We start from the raw sequence: 19,987 nt of genomic DNA, 5'->3' as shown, positions 1-19,987 counted from the left end.
GTCAGCATTCCAATAACTCTCTGGCACATGTCCCAGGTGTATAAAACACATCTAAAAGTGTAAGATGAGTTTGTGCTTTTAGCTGTTAAGCGAGAAGTTAGAGGGAGATTTCTTTTTTCACCGCTTTCAATTTCCACTTCAGTTTGCCCAAACCACTTTGTCTTAATACTCTTCAAACTACTGGTTACCATGATAAACATAGCTAACACATCTTGGTATTAAAACAGGTAAGAGCTGCTCAACAAAATCAGTATCTATTTAAAAAGAATATTAATGGAAAAGTAAATAGTAAATCCTGTCATACACTACATACATAACCAAACCCTACTGTATAATAATTTCACATTTTATCATGATTATTTAGGAACATAGATGGCTATCAGATGTAGTAATAGGCATTACATAGCTGCTTGGTGTGGGTATCTGACCAGGAATAAATAAATTAACAAAAGCTCAATTTTCTAAAGGAAATGATGCGTGTCTGAGACATTTGAAATACAAAAAAAAGTCCAAGTGGAATTAGCAGTCCAACTAGTTACTGAAGTGAAGTGGCTAAAAGAAGCTTAGGTTTATTTTAAGGTGGAGACACTGAATACAATACATCAAAGTGGAGAAGTAACCTGGAAGTGTCGAGTGAAGTGTAATCACAGAAATCAGATGATCTATTAGTTAAAGAATAACAGATGAAATCAGTCGAACTGTCAGTTGACATATATGTGCTGAAAGCAATTGAAATGTAATTTCAAGAGTAAGCTGAAATATCAAATGAAAGTTTAGAGATTAAAGCAGTTGAACTGTTATGTAAAAAGTAAGATGGAAGCAGCTGAAATATCAGTTTAAGAGTAAAAGATGAGGGCAGTTGAACTATGATGTTAAGAGTAAGATGAAAGAAGTAGAACTGTCAACTGAAGAGTAACATAAACATGAAATGTTTGTTGACATTTAAATGGTAAAGGTAGTTTCAGTTGGTGGCTCATCCCTACAAAGTTCATGACCCCGCAGTGCAACACATTGTACACAAGTAACGGACATTAACATGAAAGACTTGTGACTGACATGCACCTTCATCTACCTCCTTTCTTCTAACCCCCCGCAGTTAAATGTTTATTTTTCAGTTATGCCTTTTTGAGGGATTAGCACTAAAGATACACGGACTGATTCTAAGAGCAACACTGGATATGGCATTACAAGACCATGTGCAAGAGGAATTTATTTTCTGTCAAAAGATATTTATTATAGTATTTTATTATTTTATATTTCCTACAATGCATGTTGGCTTGGCTGTGATTGTGTTACAGGTAAGACAGGAAGTAAACATAGTAAATCCAGAGGAGAGTCTGTGCAAATACTCATTTTTTATATATTTAAACAGTTTGAGGTCCAGAAAATGATGTCACTCAACAGTTTTTACATTCTCTTGGCAATCTCCTTTTAACTATAACCTATAAGTTAAGCACTCATATCATATCGTGTTCAGCTATGTTGTATTCCAGACTACTAGAACGTGATAAAATGAAGTCCTGCTTTCATTTCACCAGACTACAAGTTTTTAAAAGTGCAACCAAATAATAATATTTTTAAGGGAAGAAACCAATCCCTGTGTAAACTGACATGCTCTACTTGTTGTCTTGCACTTAGTTTTTGAAAATGATCCATCTCAACCAGTTATTTTTCAACAATTGCAAAAACTTCAGTGAAATTGGATGTGACAAGAATTACAAGAACTTTGGGGGATTTGAGCAGGAAAGTAAATAATGCTTTAATTAATTTGTAATGCTCCAAAGTGTTCTGTGTTTGTACTTTCACTCAATATATCATATGAGCACTAACATTAAGAAGTGAATACTTGCCTCATGTAGGCTGATATCATATTATTGTACATTAGTCATGCAGTACCTGAGATTACTCCACCAACAAATGGATGGAGCGCAAAAATTATTTCACTGAGAAGATGACCAAAAAAGAGCAAAACTGAAGAATGCATGTAGTGTTGTCAACATCAGACACAAAAAGATATTGACAAATTTTGATCTAGAAAAATCAGTTTCAAAGTTAAAAGTTTAAACTCAGGACATAAAACTGGAAAGTGGACCATGCATATTTAAATCTTTAGATTTCAAATGGAAAGACTACCAGACTCCCTGTTAGGTTCATTTATCAACACAGTCTTCTATCTTACAAGTGAGAAACGCCTGTTCCAAAGAATTCACTTTGTTGCCTTCCACACTGCGGCACTAAGCCAAGATTTGGGTACAGGAAGTGATGTCAGTCTGTGTGACAGTTAGGGACAAATCTGATATTCCCACAAAGCCATTTCCGAATATAAACAAACAGAACCTCCTCCCTGTGTGTGTATACACATCCTCACAAGTCTAGTTCCCAGTACCTTTTAGCAAGCAGAATAATTACATTTCTCGAAAGTCAAAGCAGTGAAGATTACCTCACACATGTCCACAATGTTATGGCTCCCTATCAAAAAAAACAATGGCGGAGTGGAAGACAATGATGACTTAATGCAATTTCAATACAGTTACCCAATAATGCAAAGATATAATAAGTCCAATTTAATTACAATAAAAACAAAGTAGCACACAGGGGCCTCTTTGTTTCTATATATTTCCTCCCTATACCTAAGATATACCAGTTCCCATATGAACTACAGGATTAAATAAATCCTCTGGTCTCCTTTCTTTTTTACTGCAGGGCATGATTCCCATGGACCATGAACTATGCAAACCAGTTTAGGGAACGTAATATTCTGCCCGCTTTAGTTTTCCTCTAGGGGATTTGGACTAAAGAATCACTAGCTCTGCAGTGTTGACTCTAGCGCAGCCCACTCACCCCTGAACCTTGAGCTACTACTACAGGAAGTGAGTAAAGCCTTTCATAAGGGTAGGGTAGGTTCACTTCATTGGCCTGCCTATGAAAAGGATTTATCTCTTGAAGGCATAAGAGGAGAAAGCTGGAATGGGATGAAGGGAGGAGGGTAGGTGTGAGCCCGAACTCCATTAGGGAAGTCGTAAACTCCCCCATCAAAGTGTGAAATCTGAAGTCACGTATCCTGCAAACCAGTTTGGAACTCAATATCAACCAAACACTCTTTATTGTTCTACTATAATCTTCTCAGCTGGCATATAGCTGAAAAAACAGCTAAAAGAGTTTCAATGGATTATATTGTATCTATGTGGGAGATCTGGAGTATGGATATGCAAGAAAAGCTTTTTTCAGTTTGTAAGTATATTAACAGGTGTTCAGACAATATATTACATTCCTGTGGATGTAAAAACTGTGAAAGCACTGAATACAAAGGAAAACAAAGTGCCAATAAAAAGTGCATCTCTATCATTTGCCAGGGTGTAGGTGTGGGAGGGGGCACAATAAAGGAAAAATGTGAATATTCTTTGCTGCATACATGAATATCGATGTAGTGAACAATATATTACGAAAATAAATGGTTATCATACTTTCCAAAATGATGATAGTTAGCAAAAACAAGACAGAGTCTGGGCTAAGGTTGCATTCACATCACGTGGCGAAAACTAATTTGAATGTGGGTAGTGCTCATACCCTGTGGCAGGGGCCATAGAGGATGGCAAAAAAAAATTTTTTAAACAGAATAAACTTTTGGAGAAACACAACCTGACATCACGCTGTGGTAGCCTATCACGTAACACGGTGTACAAGACGCTAATCGCCCTGCAGTCACTTGGCTTTTATGGGACACTTCCACAGCGCAGTACAACCCTGCATAAGGGTTGCTACTAATGATTATTTTCATGATCGATTAATCTGCCAATTATTTCCGCGACTAATCAATTAGTCGACTAATTGTTGCAGCTCTACCCAGCGCTAATTGTTGAAACGCCTGATTGGGTGTGAATGCAACCTTAAGCACAGCAGTGGTTTAAGCTAAATACTAACATCAGCATGCTAACGTGCTCACATTGACAGTGCTAACATTCTAATGTTTAGCACTTATGTTTACCATATTACCACATTTTAGTTAAGCATGTTAGCATACCAACATTTGCCTACTGAGTTTGATGGGAATGCCATTAGTTTTGCAGGTGTTTTTTTTGAAAATGTTGAACATTTGAAAAGTTACAGGACCACCAACGTTATTACAATTAATCCTGAGGGGGGCATGAATGCATGTACCAGACTTGCCAGATACTGCTCCAACAACCTCAGCCAAGAAGGTTGGACAGCGTACATGTTGCCTGAGATGCAAAGCCTGAGCAAAAAAGTGCTGTGAGGGCATGGTTATATACATTTTTATCAACTCAAAGCTTAGTTTATCTGGATTTTGGTAGCATGACGGTAAAAGGAGACCGTTTCGGGTTAAGTTAATCTAACTGAAACTATTGAATTGTTTGTCTGTTGGGAGGGGGGTAACCTTCTACTGGTATACTGTGATATTAATTGCTTAAGTGCCTGCTTTGTTTCATTACCCCTGTTTTCCACATGTAATGGTAGTAGGTTTATTTGTAACTGATCTAAAACAATATTAAATGGTTCTGTTGGATAGAGACACAGCAGTTGATATACTGTATTATGTGAAATGAAAGGTAGGTAAAATACTTTTCTCTTACTGACAGCGAGCCTGGTTATTATTAATCAGCCCTGACAGATGAAGTGAGCACCTGTTGGTAAACCATCACCATTTGTTGAAAAAAATATATGGCCAATTACGAGGGGCATATGGAGCCACAGGCAGGCAGAGGAGATTGAAGTGGGTACATTTCTCTCAACCTCTAAATACAAACATAAATCAGAGGGCTTTGAAGAGATGGATGACAAGGCTGATTCCCAGAGGAACACGGGAGCCACTGTGTAAAGTAAGACAGCAGAGCATGTGTGCATATGACTCAAGCCTCTACTGGCTGTGCTGCCACTGTATGTCTTTACTGATGGGTGCTGACATGTGCTGTCTGGACCTATAATATCAAAGAACAAAAAAGTTGTCAGCAGTCATGAAACAAGAACTGGCTGTTCTAACAAAGTAGCAAATGGTTAAAGCCAACTAAAAACTATTTGCACCGTCAATGATTGTCCACCTCAGGCTCCGATTGTTATAAAAAAAAGTGTCTGACAACATTATGGACAGAGAAATAAAATGTTTTTCTTTACTTTTCGCTTTATCCAGTCTGCTTGTTATTGTGTCCAACCAAAACTCACTCAAGGAGAAATCTCGTTCACATTGCCTTGATATTGAAAATCTTTTAGATAACACTAAACTATGCTTTCTGTAATCCAACACAACAAACTCTTCCCGGAACTCCTCTGCGACGCTCACTCAACTTTCCACTGTTGTCTTCTGGCAACAAGTCACCTCTCTTTAAGAGTGAGACTTCTCCTTGAGCGAGAGTTGGTAAGACACAATAACAAACAGACCGGATCAAGTGAAAGGTAAAGAAAAACATTTTATTTCTCTTGGGTCGAATCTATAATGTTGTTAGACAGTTATAATAACAATCTGAGTCCGTCAGTTGCAAAAACAAGCCCTTTTAGTGGACGTACATTTACGGTGCAGTTGCCTAGAAGGATCACATTGCAGTCCGATTGCAGTCCGTTTGCAGCACACTGTCACAGTACTGGACCAATACAAATAAATACGTTTTCCCCATTAGTCACTTAGACACAAAAACATGGGAAAATAGGATCCAGGTTTGAAAAATACCAAAGTTATTATCTTTAAACGGGGCAATGGAGGTACATATTTGCCCTGCTGCTCCAACGGCATGTCACTCATCAATCAAAGATGCCTGCAAAAGCCAGCAGCTTGGTGGGGGTTCGGGAGCCGCCACTTCATCGGCATTCACAAAGATTCAAACCCAGTAGGGGATTCAGGGAGGTGTGCCCTGGGGTCACTTGTGTTGTCCAACTTGATATCAGCCTCATTTAATTTATGTAGGATTATGTGCTTTACCAGAAATCCTTAACGTATAGTGTGAAATATAATCCACCATCAGTGATGGAAAGTCAATATGTCAGACAGGCTGAGGTAAAAGGTTAGTTGAAATCTTGATGGGCGCTTATTGAGTTACTGTCTTTAAGTCTAAAAATTCCATAAGCCACAGATTGTATAGATGTTTGAAAACATGTCTTAGAACCTACATTCAACACTGAACATCATATCGCACTTATATTTGCAATTATACTTGCACATCTCATGTTTCAACGGGATGTTCTAGATCAGAAAGATATTGTTTCTGGGTATCAAAAAGAGCCATATCTGTTCAAATGTAACATTCATATTGACATACACAGACACACACACACACACCCTTCCATACCCAGGAAAGATCAACAGATAAGTCATTCAATTAGCGGCCCAAAAAGATGTCCTTTTTATGATCCTGTGATGTTATAAAAAACATCATCACTCAGATGTGATAATGGGGGGCTTTAAGAAACAGTAGGTTGCCATCAACAGAAAGCAAAGAGTGAAACAATGCTGGGCCTTTGTGCCAGTGTGTGAGCCCAGTGTGAAGGAGCCAGAGGGGTGAGAAAGGGCAACGCAGACAGCATTTTCACACAAGCTGGAAGGAACCACATTCCTCCGGGGTCCTTCATCTTCAGGAAAGGGAGGGCAAAAGAGAGGAATGACTTGTCAAATGCCCTGCTGCCTCCTGTTTTAACATACAAAGGACACTAAGAAGGCTTCTTTACTGGACAGTTAACAAATGGAAAGTGTGTTGAATAATAGGTTTGTTTAAATAGTCATCAGACAATAAATAAGCTATAAATAGAAGATCTGTAAAATAAAATACAATGCTTGAGGGAATGCTACAAATGCACTGAGATATACTACCTAATTGCCGCTTATATAAATGGACTTTTGTTTTTGCAGATGCATCAAATAATAACAGGAATAGCCATATTCCAGCTACCATAACAGCATATTACATTACTTTTTAAACGGTGTACCACTGCAGCTAATGGTTATTTTATTCCTACAACAAACAAGACCACGACTACCGTCTCTATTATAAATCACATTTTGAAAAACAAGTGGAAAAAGAGAGCATTTCCAAGTGTGTGTGTGTGTGTGTGTGTGTGTGTGTGTGTGTGTGTGTGTGTGTGTGTGTGTGTGTGTGTGTGTGTGTGTGTGTGTGTGTGTGTATTTTAACCCAAGTATCTGTAATTCAGGGCAAAGTAAAGGGCCTGCTGTCATTTTTGGACAGACACTCCTGGTTTCCGCAGAGCCATTCCAAAATTGGGACATGGTCTTTCAGCAGGACTCATCTGGTGGAAAGGAGTGGGGAAGGTGAGGCCCCAGGAGGGGCTGGTCTGATGAAAGACACCACCTGGAAGCCTTTAGTTACAATCCCATATTAGGACTTATTTAGCAGATAAAGAGTAGGTCAAGCACTCAAAAGTTGGCACCTATGCAACGTGATTAGGCCACTAAAGTTCCAATAAACTTGCGCTGGTTATGGCTGAAAAATAAAAAAACTACACCAAAACCAATACGACACAATAGCACAACACATTGTGGTCTCGCTACTTCCGAAGGTTATCTGAAAAGTGGGAGTACCATTTTGTACAATTACTCTTTCTTTCTTCAATGAAGTCACACTCTCTTACGCTAACTCTCTCCAACTCCAGTGGCTTATTTTTCTCATAGGGCTGTGAAACACAATGGAAAACGCATGATCACCCCAGCTGTCTCCCATTACTGGCTTTGACCGAAATTATTTACACGCCTGCTTACTGGAACTATGACGAAAGAGAGAAAGAGAAAGAGAAAGAAAGAGAAAGAGAGAGAAAGAGAGAGATTTGCGTAAGGGTTCTTGTAACGGGAGGCTGACAGGTTTTGATGGAGCTGGTCGAAGATACAAGTCTATCTGTAAAGACCTGTCTGCTGCAGCTCATTTAGGTGCTTTTCCTTCAGTGTGTATGTGTGTGTGTGTGCGTGTAAAAGAGAGAGTAAATCAAAGTAAATATTTCACAATCTAATTAAAATACTGCTGTTAATTAAACTGGGAAATAATAGGGTGACGTTTATTCAATAAATAAAAGATATAAACAGGGCCAGCATGGCCGTCTCCTCCTTGACAGCACTTTAAGATAAAGGTCTCATCATGGGGGAGAGCAGACCTGTAATTAGACACACAGGACTCCCGTTGCTATGTAAACATCCCAACCACTCTGCCTTGGAGCACACTGCCTCTGTGCCGCGCTGCTCCGGCTCCTCGCATGAATCACAGGGCAACATCTGGTTTAGCACGCTGGAAGGGACTTTGTCGGTTTGGCACGCTGTACGTGTGTGGAGTGTGTCGATTTGGACCAGCCGACCTACGCCTGCGCCTGCCTCTCTCCTCCCCCTGGCTACCCCACCTCTCAGATTACAGTGGTTGCACAATGCATTTTGGCAGTCCCCCTCTTGCTGGCCCTATAAAGGATTGCGCATATAAAGACAACCTTTGCTCAACTGTAGGGGGAAAAAACATTAAAACCACTTTTGGCAGCACGGTGACTGTTGTCTGTACACAAAAATGCGGACAGAAAGAAAGTTGTTTACTTTACTGTTAAAAGTTGAACGTATGCGCTGTGAATATGAGCACAATTCCCTTTTCCAGTCATTGTTTTTAACAACTATGTGCTTCCACAATGAGTAGCTGAAGACAGATTCGCACTAATAGCTCCATCATTCATCAAGCCGCCCCATAAGTAAAATCAGGAAAGGCTATAGGAGGAGGAGAAAGTACTTCTGCAATCAATGGTGTGTTTTTCAGTGAGTCACCAGCCCGGCGTTATGCCTCCAGTAAAACCAGCATCCTGTCGGAGCTGTTTCTGGCAAGTGCCTCAAATTAATATCTGGCATGGCTCCTAGAAGACTATTTTACCCAAACTCCACTCAAATGTCCACAATACATCCATCACAAAATAGCCGTTTTAGTACGCAGAGGAGAGGCAACCACAAAATGGTAGTAAGGGTATGAAAGAAAAAGTTATAAACAGAAAGAAAATAGAGTGAAGCAGCAGAACAGAGCCTTGAAATATGGACGTCAAGGCACTCTCAGTCTGACTTTTAAGAGTTATGGGAGGCCTAGATCCTGGATAGCATTACGCTGAGAGAAGACTCATTGCAGACTAATCTAAACATTACGTAAGAGAGCTCTCCTGACAAGTTTAGAGGACAGATGTGTCTGTTTACACAGATGCTGCGAGATGATAGAAATAGACACAAAAGGAGAGAGAGAGGTGAAAGATAGGCTGAAGTGGTGGTGAAAAGAAGATGACAAAATTGATAAGCTTACAGCTGAAAGTGAAAATTAATTTAGCCCAATGGAAGTGGAAGAATGTCTTTTAAATGTTTCTTGAAATCTTGAAAATATGTTTGTTAGACTGCCTTTTACCCGTTTTAAAAAAGCAACTGTTTGAGTAACTAAAGAGCATCTGAAGATTTGTCCATGAATCACAAAGTAAATTGCTGCCAATGCACTTTGGGGGAAAGGGCATTTGGTTGTCAAACTGTAAATATCAGTCCCTGGTGACACAGTACAACAATGTGTTGTGCCGTATGAGGAAGAATTTAGAGGAAAACTTTGTACGTGACTTCATTGTGTTGGAGATCCTGGCATTGTGGGAGAAATTATGTTTGCTCTACCCACAGAACAAACTGACTGTTGTTTGAGTTGAATTCCGCTCTCAGGAGTGTGGTTCAAACCTCCAGAGAATAGAGAAACACTTTTGAAATAATAACCTATGGCGGCAATCAGACTGAAAGCATGAAAAACGCGAACTCTTTCTTGGAGCGCTGGCTATGTGGCATGTCTCCTACTGGGTAATTATTGCTGTGCTACCACAGAAAAACAACACGAGATGTTGCAGATTAAAGCTGGAGTGAGTTCAAGTCCAAAGCCGTACATTGTGAAACCAGTTCCTGTAAACAAAACATCTCACAATCTGAAAAATGGAAAAGAGAAATGTACACTAGATTCTCAGTGTGGTTTGCACCAGATTGTTGCCAACTTGACAGATTTTCTCACACTGTGGGGCTGAGTGTCAGGCTTGGGTCAGTTAATTGAATATTTTGGTCAAGCGCTGAAAACCACTGCTGAATTTTGAAGCCATTGTGGACAACAGTAACAGTTGATCGTGGCAAACTCCACCCATTTCTAGCCAGTATAGATATGACCACAACCCAACTTCTCTCTAGAAACCGAACATTTATTTCTACATAAGAATTTCCTTCTTTTTTTTTAAGTGCAATTAGACTTTCCCATGTAATATTTGTGGTGCTAAACAAGGGCAAGGCAAAAGTGGCTTTTGGTGTAAACCATTGGCAGTTTGACTGATGCAATGAATATGAGTGAAATTTCACATTTTTATTACCATGCCAAACAGCTTATTATAGCAATAAGATGTGACATGCATGTTTTGTTTTTTTAGAGCTCGATGGCAATGTTTGTTGGTCAGTCGGACAACTAATGGAGGGACTGGCATGAAATTTGATAGACATTATTATTTCATAAAAAGGGCTGGGTCAGCCCTTATAAACAAATATACTAACATAAACGTAAAACAACATACTGTACTATTTATGCTAACAGGAAATGATACAATATGTGTGCCTTTGGATGTCAATCAAACTACAACGTTAGAACGCTCCACTAATCTCAATCCAGTCCCACTACTATCCACAATTAATTTCCTTTTTTTTTTCCAGTCGCAATGAGTGAAACACCTCAATTTCCTCTGTGCATTGCACTGTGGGAAAATAATATAGATCTACAATTTTCCATTTTTTCTTTAGTGAACACACTACATACATACTACATGCTCAGACTTAGTATAAATAACTGTATTGAACTGGGACACAGCTTTTGTGTTTAGTGTTTAGTTACTAAATGTTAGATGCTAACATGCTAAACTAATCTAGTTAACAAGCTTAACATTTTACCTGCCCAACATCCGCATGTTAGCAGCCATTGTGATCATTTCAGTATGGTGATGCAAGCCTCGAGTTTAAAACACCACTGTACCTAAGCACAACCACACAGACCAACTGATTCAGCTACTATAAAGTGAGCTGAATCACTATTAAATGGTATTAATAAACAAAAGAATAACCCAATTGATATATGCTGTTATGAAGAATATATATGGATTTGATTATTCCATTCATCTCAATAAATGTTTCCTATATTTTAGCGCAGCGAATACAAAGCAATATAAAGAAGATAGAAGTGACTGTGACAAAGTAAAGTGATAGGATGTCACAGATACACATCTAAGCACCCTAGGAAATGTTTGCTCATATTCACAAGAACCTATTGGAGTATAAAAGGTCATCAGTAGCATGCACATCAGTAGCAAGTCCATATAGAGGGAGTTGTAGCAGTTAGTGTCATCATCCAGAGCCCAACATTAATTGATATGACACACTGATAACGTGCATACATTTCCTGTGTTCACCTTTGTAGCAGTTGACTTGGTTATTTTCTCTCTCTTTTTGGTTTGTTTAACGGCTGTAAATTACTCAGTAGTTAGCAGTATCTGAGCCTCATTCCAATCAACCTGAGAGATACATGTAGGCCTGATGAGTGTTTGTTTTCTGAGATTGAACTTGTCAGCACTTAAATGACTTAAATGAAAATCCCCCTTACTCACGACTCTGACAAGCACTGTCTAGAAAGGGAAATCCCAGGGTATGGACATACGTTGTGGTTGTCTGACAACACAGCACTGTAATGAATGGATGCATAGTCAAGATATTTAATTTCTGATAGCAAGAAAGCCGAATCCAACAGCCGCAAAACGGTCTGCAATGTTATCAGGCAATTCTGCACCTTTAATGTATGTCCACTAAAAGTGCCTTTTTATTTGCCACTCACATTGTTGACAGCGTTATGGAAATGCCCCACAGATAAAAAACAAAAACAAAATTCTTTACCTTTTGCTTGATCTTAATCTGTTTGTTATTTTGTCTAATCAAGGCTCTCTCAAGGAGAAGTCTCATTCTGAAATCTTGCGAGAGGGTTACTAATGATCCACATTGTCAAAACCACCAAAATAGTCAGCCATGACATTGAAACTCTTTAAGACAATACTGAGATACACTTTTTGTACTCCGACTCTCACTCACAATTCCACTCTTGTCTTCTGGCAACAAGTCACCTCTCGCAAGTTTTCTGGACGAGACTTCTTCTTGAGCGAGACTTGGTTAATAACAAACAGACTGGATCAAGCGCAATTATATTTCTTTATCGTTCTTTGCTCAATACTGGACCAATTTCAAAATGTGTTGTGCCCATTAGTCACTTAGAAACAAAAACATGGGAAAATATGGTACATGTTGAAAAATACCAACGTTACCCTTTAAATTATGTAAGCAAACAACAGTGTTATCTAGTGTTGTTATAGATGATAACTCATTAGTTTCATATATAGCCAAGCAATGAGAGGAACTTACCTGCAGATGCCTGGCAGCATATTGCAAGAAGTAACAAGGGAATGGGGAATCTTCTAGCCATCCTGTAGTTTCCAGTATGGGGAAGGTGGGTGAACAGGCCTTTTCTCCTGCTTTTCACAAAGGTTTCCCTCACTATGAAGCAGTCTGTCGGAAGTCAGCTTCAAACCTCAGCTGCAAAGTGAACAAAAGTAGAGAGTCAATCAGAAGAAGACGCATTGAGCGTGGACAAACAGCAGGAAACTGGGCTCTGCTTAATATATATCCCATGGGAGTGATGAGATGAGACAAGAGAAGCAGCAGTTCGGAGACCAGGGGATTAATCCAGGAGGGTTAATTGGGGGTCATGCATGCTTCAAAGGGCCGTAGTGCACACACCTTCCCGTGCCCGAGTGTGTGAGCAGTGCGGGACGGCTGACCGGCTTGTTGGGAGTGAAACACTTTGGAACATGCCACAGGTTATTAACACACTTTAATTGAGAGTGCCAGGAAACACTGGATGCTCCAGTGGGGTCTTGAATAAACAGCTTAGTACCCCCACGCTAATCAGCATGACCTCGCCTGAAGCTTTTACTTTAGTAATCTGACCTCAAACGCTGGCTAACATGACACGGCAATAAGTTCATGTACTATTAAACACTAAGGATGTCCAACACTTTTTACACACTTTACAGAGTTCCTCTTAACCAACCTAAAAAAAAGAGAAATAAATTGAACATGAGAAAAATCAAGTGACATATGACTTCATGAGTCAACCTGAAATTAAAAATATGAGTATATTAGTATTAGTATACACTCTGTGTTTGTTTTGACTTGTGCACTTATTTGATCAGAACTGTATTTACTAAAAGAAATGTTTCTAATGACGGTACCCTCTAAATTGTTTGGTTGTGACAACATTATACACTATTCTGTATCGTGATTCAAATCACTGCATCAAGTGTATAGTGCTGAGGTTACCGGACTACTTGTTCCAGTCTGGTCATTTGACATCACCTCAACTGGAACAATGAAAGGGTGAGACTGCTAAAACTAGCTAGCCCCCCCTCCTTTATAGTGAAATGAACACTGAGTGTGCGAGAGCTACCGTATTGAAAGTATTGAAATAAACATGAACGCAAAAGTAACGTGAAGTGGGAATCAGTTAGCGAGCTAGGATAACTGGCTTCCACTTTATAAATGGACAATAGTTAGCCTAGCTTGCTAGCTTTTACTTTTTTTTTAACACAAAATGAGGAGCATCATGGGTCCTCCCTAATGTTGAATGTTGTAAAAGTAAAGACGGTTTAAATGGTTTACCAGTGCTATTTGGGTTTGTTCAAGAAGAGGAAGAAATGTCTATTGACATGCGTAGCCTCTTAACTCTCACCTTAACTCTCCTGTTTGTTAACAAAAGTTCCTACTGTGCAATATCCAGTTTTGCTATTCTGGGCCATATGCTTTTTTTCCTTCTAATGGTATAGGCTGAAACATTGTTGTATTTATCTGTCTAGTCTGGCTTTTGTGGTTGTTGTCTTTTTTATTTTTGTTCTGTTTTTGAATGTGGGTTGTCTATGTTTGTAAGTCTGTTTGTAGGTGTTACTTTTTTGTCTGTTAAAAATAAGTTACAATTAAAAACAAAAAAAGACATTCAGAGGCTATATAAGATTAGGACATGCTCCAGTCGAGGCCAGCCACCGAAGCTGTCAGTGCGTCTCCTAGCAACACCGCCCCTCAGATGTCAGTCGGCTGCTGCCGTGGGAAATACCCACCCAGAGGTTGACGCCTAGATGTTGGTTCCACAAATGAGTCTGAAATAGTTTTATCCTTTTTGGAAAATTGGGAAAATGTGTGCAAAAGCGGCAGTATCATTATCATTTATATTTACTTACTGAAACAACTTCATTGTAGTGAAATAATAAAGTGCAGAAAATTCAGTACAACTCTTAGAACGCTGCGCCCCACTGTAATTCAAGTAGTTTTAATTGCTTATCGCATTCCCTCCTCCTGATTCGCGAAGGGCGGGGCCACACACACACACACACACACACACACACACACACACACACACACACACACACACACACACACACACACACACACACCACACACACACACACACACACACACACACTTTCTAGATTGCAAAAGGGCGTAACATGTTTGATGTGGTCGACTGAACAAGTTCTGCACAAACTACTTTTCTGAGTGATATCTGATTCTTATGACAACAACACTGTAACTCAAGTTGAATGTCAAACCCATGTGGTTAAGGTGCTGTGACAGGAATTGCACTTTAAAGGTTTAAAGGCTGCATCTATGACTAGCACAGTACCGCGTGGTAGAAACAGATGTGTGCACCTATCTCCCTCTTGGTGAACCATAGAGGGTACATGAGAAGTGATGCATAAAGTTCTAAGGTGCATCGCTCTGCAGTGCAAGCAACTTGCACAGGACAAAAGGGCCTTTCACTATGAGGCAGCTGCAAGGTCATTTTGGAAAATCATGACAAATATTACACTTTCAGTTAGACAAGGAGAGCCAGTGCCCTCTGTCTGATTTATGCCTCTCCTTGAACTTCATCTCCTTACTGACTAAACGAAAAAAATAGCTGTGTTGCAATACATTTGGTGAGGCAAAGACCAAATCAAAGAAAAGCGGCATTCAAGGCTGAAAGAAAGCAGCATCTTACTCTGTTGGTAAGAAAAGATTTTATCGCAATTATAACAAACTGTTAAAGTTAAATTTAGGGCAACAAAGCTTACTTTTTTCTAACTTGTTTTGGGTTAAGTGTACAGGTTTTACCCCATGCCTCTGTGCTGGTTTTGTTGCAGCAACAACTAAAACCACCTCATGTGACTTCTCTTCAACCCTGACCGTCTAAGCCGAGCAACTATTTCATCCAAAGAAGATCTGGAAAGTACATCAGAACACGCAGACCTCAGACTGAACGTACTGCAGTGCACATTACCAAAACCAAGCTGCATGCTTGTGGTCACTTCAATGTTAAAGGCCCTGGCTTACATCTGTGTCATCACGTATGCATAAGCTGAAGTTAAGTGTTGTTAGGTCCAGAGGGCAGATACTATGTTCTCGTAATCACAAAGCCAGAAGTGAAGAGAGCAGCAGCACAAAAGGCTGAGCCAGTGTGTGTGTTACACACTGCACATTGAGGTACATGAGTAAGATGTTAAGACTTACTCATCAGACACCAGTTTGCGTCATAAGTCATCTAAATGTTCGTGACCTGGTGATGAGCTCTTCTCTTTTTACAGTGTAAATATGTAGCTACAGGCTCAGGACTAACAAACCACCCACTCCTCCTTCCATCACAAAAGCACCACTCTGACTGACTGATTACAAGCATGATCACAGCCTTGTTTCTGACAGAGCTCACCCTGTCCCCACACGCTTCCCTGCATCGAAACACCCTGACACCTGTGCATGATGTGCACCTTTGCCAACTGAGTCACCATGCACACAGATCCATGACACATATGAAAATTACAGCTGCAACTAATCAATACTTCCATTATTGATTTCTAGATCTATAAAATGTCAGAAGATTGTGAAAACTGTCAATCCCAGTTTCTCAAAGTCCAAAGTCTTTAAATGTCTTGCTGTGTCAGTCCAAAACCTAAGATATTATATTTAATATGATATAAAACAAAGAAAAAGCAGAAAATCCCCATATTTGAGAGGCTGAAAACAGCATTTTCTGACATTTTTGCATTAAAAATTACAGTGAATGTAAAAATAGTTGGCCATTATTTTCCTGTTCACTATCAACAAATTGTTGCAGCTCTAATAGTCATATAAAAAGTAGTTTGCAGTAGTCATAATACTTCATGCATGTGACTTTTAAGTATTAGTATTGACATCCAATGTCTTATATTAGAGATGAAATGATGAGTCGATTGACTGAAAATGAACATGCAACTATTTTCAGGATCATTTAATAGTTTCAGTCATTTCTTTTGTAGCAACAATTACGAACATTGATCTATTAAAAGATAAATACTTAGCATATCAATTATACAAAAAGTACATAATAATTGTTACTTGCAGCTCTATGTTAAATACAAATGATTCGTTTAAGAATGTAGCTTTAACATTGTTCTATAAAACAAAATGCAACACACATGCATCAATAACCTAAGGTTAGTGTTCATTCCTTAGTGCAACACATCAGATAGTTAACAGTTAAAAAGTGAAGTGCTAAATAATTAAATTAATCTACACTCTGTTTCTCCAGAGCTCAAAACAATTAACAACCTTACCTGACTTAAATTAGTGGTTGTAAATACACCGCCACCTTAATTTCAAGCAGTTTCCACTGTCATTTGCAAATAAACGAATTCCTGTTGACTCGTCCTGCTCTCGTCTCAAATATGACACGCGCGGTTCCACTGTCAGTGACGCCTGCACTGAGAGAGCACGCTGTTCTCTGTCTAAAGGCAGGGAACACCTCTGTAAGCACTGGGTACACACTCGGTTTACCTCCGTGTCATGTTTATTTCCCGTGTCCTAATAAAACATGACCAAAAAAGTAGAAAATTAGATAGCAACATTAGCAACTATTAGCTAATAGCCTGTAGCTTCAAGAAGGACAGCGAGAAGGAAGGCTGACTGTCAACGCATTCAAGGGACTGATGTTCAGCTGGATTTATGGGTGGTTAAGTAAACACAGCTAGCTTCAAAATATAATGTTTTACAATAACCTGCTATTCACAGACATGGTGTGCAATAACAGTCTTTTGATAAAACGTATTGATGTAGAAACAAGCGGTAACTTTTCAAAGTGTTAACCCTTGAGAACGTACCATGCAGTCTCCAGAAAATGCCCAAGTAAACTTGGTAGAAGTTAAAGTCGCTCCGGTGGATGCGGATATTAAAGTCGTTCTTCTCTCGGCTGGACATTCACACCATTCCGTTGTTTTTGGGGGAAACGGCGGCGCTGGAAACTGACGTGATATTTTTTACCAAAGTGTGGATAGACAGCCCCTCTCGCTCAAAGTTCTAAACAGTTTACTACTATCTTTCTGCCTTTTACTGAGGGCTTCATCTGGGGGCGGGGCGTAGAGGGAGGAGGCTGAGCTGTGCGCGAGATGGCCTGCTGCTGCAGAGCTCCTCAAAGCGGGGTGCACGGTCTCCTCAGGAGCCCCTGCAAGAGTGTCAGGAGATCCTCCAATCAGTAGTAAGAGTCAACAAAAACTTTTTTACAGACTCAGAATAAAGACAAGACAATACTTAGAATAAAGGACATACAAAAGCACAACAACTAAAAACAAAATATTTCTTACAACAGTTGGTAAAGTTTGACTCCTGCAGCCACAAACATTTGACTTACACGACACCACCTAGGTCTCCTAAGTAATATTCTCATAGCATAATAAGCTTGATTTTCTGTACTTCGTTCACAAGTGTGCAATATGCTTTGAACAGAGACATCTTCACTTCCTGTGCACACACTACACTTGCATAAGAGAATGTTTGCTTGTGCATATATCATGTGGTATAAATATCGTCATCTGTCATTTGTCCTGTAATAAAATGTCCAAGATATACCTTATTACAGACACTAAGGTTATTATCAAACAAATTAAGTCAGGACATTTTAAACATTTATCTTTTTGCTTCTACAGATCATGACAGCACTCTTAATGGCATTTTATGTCATGTTCCAATACACACAACATATAATAAAGAGCTGCTGGAGACCAGCGCTACATGGACTAAGGACCACAAGAGCATCTGCATACATAATACAGCACGGTTCATTAGAGTATTACCAATCATGCACCCAGTATTACAGACTTTCAATTGTTGGACAAATCATCAATATAAAGATTAAAAAGAACTGCTGACTCAATTTAGCAACAACTTTCTATGATTAACATAATCGAAGGCTTTGGAAGCATCAATAAAACGCAGAAGGCATAATGAGTGTTTACCTCTAGTTTTGGTTACAATTTCCTTTAAGGCATATATACACACGTCAGTATATAATACATGACTGTGTGATGAAATGTCTCAGCACTCAGTCCCCATTTACAGTGCAGACAGATGTGCAAGTCTATACAAAACTTCAAAAAATGTTATTGTATAGGGTTGCTTTAGGTCACTCTTATCAGAAGAGGGCCCATGTAGTGATCTCTATCTATATGGGGGTCCTTGATGCCAGATTATTGGGACGTCTGGCTATGCAAGAGTCCTTATATGCCTCAGTTGAGCACTTAAGCAGAGAGAGGGCCTACATATCTTTCTGATTGTTGAAAACAAGATAGCAGAAATGCAGGGAGATAAATCTGCATGGAAAAACTATAATTCTGGTGTTAATTTTAAGTAACCAATAGACCTTACTGCATTTAAGTACAAATATATGGTGCTACATTTGGGAGGAAACTACTTACTTTACTACATTTATTTGACAGCAATAGTTACAGATTAGTTTATAAGATATGATGCGTTGCATGAAGGGTGCCCGAAGATTAATTTTCCATTTTTTTATCGTAGACTTTTTTTAATCAGGTTTCATCTAAAACAAGGTAACATTTACAGAACTACAAATTAAATGAAAGGTACCATTAGTATATTGAGTTGTTAAAATGAGTGTCTCATACCAGCTTCACTTAGTGTGTGGCTTCACTACACACTAATACATGAGTAATAATGGTCAAATGATATAATAATCATGACAGTATAACACTGTGAAAGGGACAATTTGGAATAATGATTCCTCTAACCTCATACTGGCGTACAGTTTGCTGATGTCTTCACTTAAATAAGATTGGAATGCAGAAGTTTTACCTATAATACATGTTACAGTATATGTTCTAAGGCTGAGAGTCTGACCTGTGACCCTTTGCTGCATGTTGTCCTCTCTCTCTTCCCCTTCACTGTCTATCTTCTGTACTATCCAATGACTGTCAAAAAAGCCAAAAAATAATCTAAAGAAATATACATTTTGTTAGCCTATCCCCAGTATTTGAGATATGTTGTGATATTGTCAGCAATGGGAGTGTCGTGGTTTACTGGTATTGACGGTAACCATGATATATTTATTGCTTTTTTATATTGATATCATTCTAATAATTCACATATGATAATAACGTGTTGGCAGAGTGTATGTTTTGTTTGTCAGTTCATCTCGTTGCTTTTTCACTATCCATTAGTGTAATTGTTCTTTTAGCACACTGTTGTAGTTCTGGTTACAGACCCTCTCTCCACCTCCCTTCACTCGTATATGAGTGTAATTCGTTTGCCAAAAAAGAGACAAAACACACAATAAACAAAGTTAAAGATTAATTTGGCTGATAACATTTATTTATTTTTTATTTTTCAAAGATTCTATTGGCATTGCGATATATACATTGTGAAAATCTAATATTGTGACAGCCCCAGCAATTATACCTTTTAAACAATATCATAAACAGTAATAAACAATAGAAATATGTGTATATGTATGTATGTATAATGATATACATATTGACATTGCAACTACCAATATCAATAGTAGTACGTTTTGTTGTCTTCAGAATTGGAAGTCAAGATAAATGAAAATGATTGATGATAAGAAACGACACT

General features: G+C 38.9%; 1 protein-coding gene across 1 annotated transcript in view; it reads right to left on the bottom strand.

Moving 5' to 3' along the window:
* Positions 1 to 17,439, bottom strand: part of tgfbr3 (transforming growth factor, beta receptor III) — a 67,214-nt gene extending 49,775 nt beyond the window's left edge. Inside the window, exons 1-2 of the mRNA XM_029429559.1 lie at positions 17,224 to 17,439; positions 12,425 to 12,595 (exon numbers count right to left, since the gene is read on the bottom strand). Of these exons, the coding sequence (XP_029285419.1) occupies positions 12,425 to 12,485 (61 nt within the window). The 5' untranslated portion in view covers positions 12,486 to 12,595; positions 17,224 to 17,439. The remainder of the gene's footprint in view (positions 1 to 12,424; positions 12,596 to 17,223) is intronic.
* Between the last annotated feature and the right edge of the window lie 2,548 nt (positions 17,440 to 19,987).

Source organism: Cottoperca gobio, chromosome 4 (genome assembly GCF_900634415.1).
Source record: "Cottoperca gobio chromosome 4, fCotGob3.1, whole genome shotgun sequence".
Lineage (NCBI taxonomy): Eukaryota > Metazoa > Chordata > Actinopteri > Perciformes > Bovichtidae > Cottoperca > Cottoperca gobio.
This window is presented reverse-complemented; position numbering and strand designations above follow the sequence as displayed.